Here is a 2,663-nt window from a genome sequence, read left to right as displayed (position 1 = left end):
AATGTTTTGAAATTTTTTTCGCGTAATCTTCGTATATTTATATTTTATTTTTATAACTCACTTCTATTAAACCGGAGAAGTAGAAATCATGAATCCATTTCTATAAAAATTCAATATTGAATTTCTGTTCAATTTAAAAACTTTAAATTTATTTGAAATAACTATATAGAACGTAAATAAATTTTCTAAACGAAATTTACGTAGAGTTCATCCCGATGACAAAATGAATGTAATTTGCTTTTATTCAGATGTTTGGTCGGACAACAAAACTTAAATGTCCATATGTGCATGTACGAAATAAGTTGCGTTGACGTATTTGTTGATCAAGTAGACTGTATGTCAAACGTCTTTCTAATAGTTGAAGTTTAAATTATGTTTTAACGAATTTGTTGTATTATATTTTTTATCAAACAAACGTGTTTTTAAAAATTTGTTTATAATAAAATATTATACAAAATAACAATAAAAGCAAAAATATAGACAAAATTATGTTGAAAGCGCTGGCCCTTAAGTGCAGGATTTTAAAATGTCTTCATATCCTCACAATGATATTCGCTGTTCTTATTTTTCAGTCCGAAAACTTTTTTGAACCATCCAAAGTAGCTGGAGTTTGAAGATGGTTTCGAAGAGGTAAGTGACGATGGCAATGATGACGTTAGTTTTTGGGAAGTCACCTTGTTCTGTTTCGACATGAGTAATTTTCGTTTTGCATTTAATCTGACCTGGTAGACAATTCCAACGAGAAGTTCATCCAGCTTGTGATTGAGTCCTGCCGACACCTCGATGAACTTGCAGCCTAAGGCATTACATGTCTCGCGAGAGTCTGACAATCAAAAGTATTACGATGTTAATTATCTAAATTATAAATTTTGTAGTTTTTGTGAATCTTCAATGACAAGATGTAGATTGCAATTCATATCAACAAAGCCTAAAATTTGTAAATAAAGAAAAATTCTGAAAGTAAAAAAACCTGATTCCAACACTTTCCTGTTCCTGACAAGGTCTTCTTTGTTACCAACCATTATGACCGCATAATTTCTTTTCATAATTTTTTTATTAACTTTGTCACTGCTTTCATCTACATTACACAACTGCCTGGCCATATTGCAAGCCACATGGTAACTGAGGATGTCGGTGATGGAATACATGACTATGTAGGCACCTACCTCCTGACTATTTTGAAATCTTTCCACTTCCTCAAAAAATAATAATTCATATCAAATAAACATTTTAATGAATTTTTGAGTAATATCAATTTAGAACAAATGTAGTAATATTTTATGCTATATGTTATGCATAATCAAGCAATAACAATTTTCTTTGTTTTACCTCTTTTCATAAATTTTACATACAATATACTGTTTTATATCATGAATATCTATATAATGGCGCAGGGAGGTCAAGTGTTTTAAATTTTTAACACTTAACATTGCACGACAGAGCGAAAAATTTTATCATTATATTTACATTGTTGTTATTGCCGTGAATGCCTGCAATTACATATTGTCTTGTCTTGTCCTGTTTTTAACCATCCTGATTCCGAGAGTAGGCTGCATCATGAACATGTTTTTCTAGTCAACTATGTCTTCCGTTTTTCTCAACAACTCTTCCATTTTAAAATATATTTAAATCTTTATGTCATCGACCCACCTTTTTTTGCCTTCCTCTTCACTTTGATCAAGAGAGTGTTCCTTGTATTATATCGTTTTCCATGCGTTTTTTTCTTGAAGATGGGACCAATGTAGCTTAATTTTCTTTTATTGATTTTAGGCTGTAATTTTCGCTACACTCCATTTGTTTTTAGAACCCATTCATGCGTTTTTGTCTTTTCATGACACCCTTAGTATTTTTCTAAACCTTTCAAATGTTTTAATTTTTGTTTCATCTTCCTTCTTCAATATCAAACTTTCCAAACCATAGACTGCTATCGTGTGCAGCATGCGAATTTTAGCATTTAATACTATAGAATGGCTCTTTCATGTCTTTTGCACACCGGCTTTAACCCCTTGTGCTTTGTTATGATAGAGTTCAGATAAGTAAAAGAATACACTGATTCCAATAAAACTGTATTGACTTTAATTTCCTATTTGTTTCCATTTATGTGCATCAATTTAGTTTTATCTTTATTAATTATTAGGCTATAGTTAGTGCTGGCTGTTTCCACCCTGATGACTAATTTCTGTAATTCCTCTTCAGTGGTAGCCAAAAGTATTATGTCATCTGCATACCACAAATTTGTTATCCTTTGTCCTTCTATGTTTAATCTTCCTTCAAAACTTTTCAAAGCTTCTAACATTGCCATTTCCGCCAAGATATTAAACAGGTAAAGAGATAATTATTATTATTATAAGCTCGGGCAAACAAAATACAGAAAAAAAAACAAAACGAAAACAATACCAAAAACTAAACAGGAAAAATTATGCGTACGTAAAATGCAAAAGATAAATGAAACACTAATATAAATTACAAACATTAGATTGTTCATCAGCAGATCACCACAGGCATACGTACATTGTCATTATTGCTCACACATACTGACATAAATATCAAAAATAAAATCCATAACGAGACAATAGCAGTTTAAGTTTAAATAATAAAACTAAGAACATTGTTTTATAACGACTTAGAAGACACAAATAATTCATTGATAGCGACAAATTGAA

At 30.6% G+C, this 2,663-nt stretch overlaps 1 protein-coding gene across 1 annotated transcript; it reads right to left on the bottom strand.

Annotated features, from left to right (window-relative positions):
- Positions 1-521: 521 nt before the first annotated feature.
- HELRODRAFT_163986 (hypothetical protein) lies at positions 522-1,565 on the bottom strand (the record flags this gene model as incomplete). Its single annotated transcript, XM_009029059.1, has 3 exons — positions 522-823; positions 971-1,196; positions 1,530-1,565. The coding sequence occupies 3 exons, from the start codon at positions 1,563-1,565 to the stop codon at positions 522-524; spliced, it is 564 nt and encodes a 187-aa protein (XP_009027307.1).
- Between the last annotated feature and the right edge of the window lie 1,098 nt (positions 1,566-2,663).

This window comes from Helobdella robusta, assembly GCF_000326865.2.
Source record: "Helobdella robusta unplaced genomic scaffold HELROscaffold_6, whole genome shotgun sequence".
Taxonomy (NCBI): Eukaryota; Metazoa; Annelida; class Clitellata; order Rhynchobdellida; family Glossiphoniidae; genus Helobdella; species Helobdella robusta.
The sequence above is the reverse complement of the archived record's forward strand: the minus strand, read 5'-3'. Positions and strand labels throughout refer to the sequence as shown.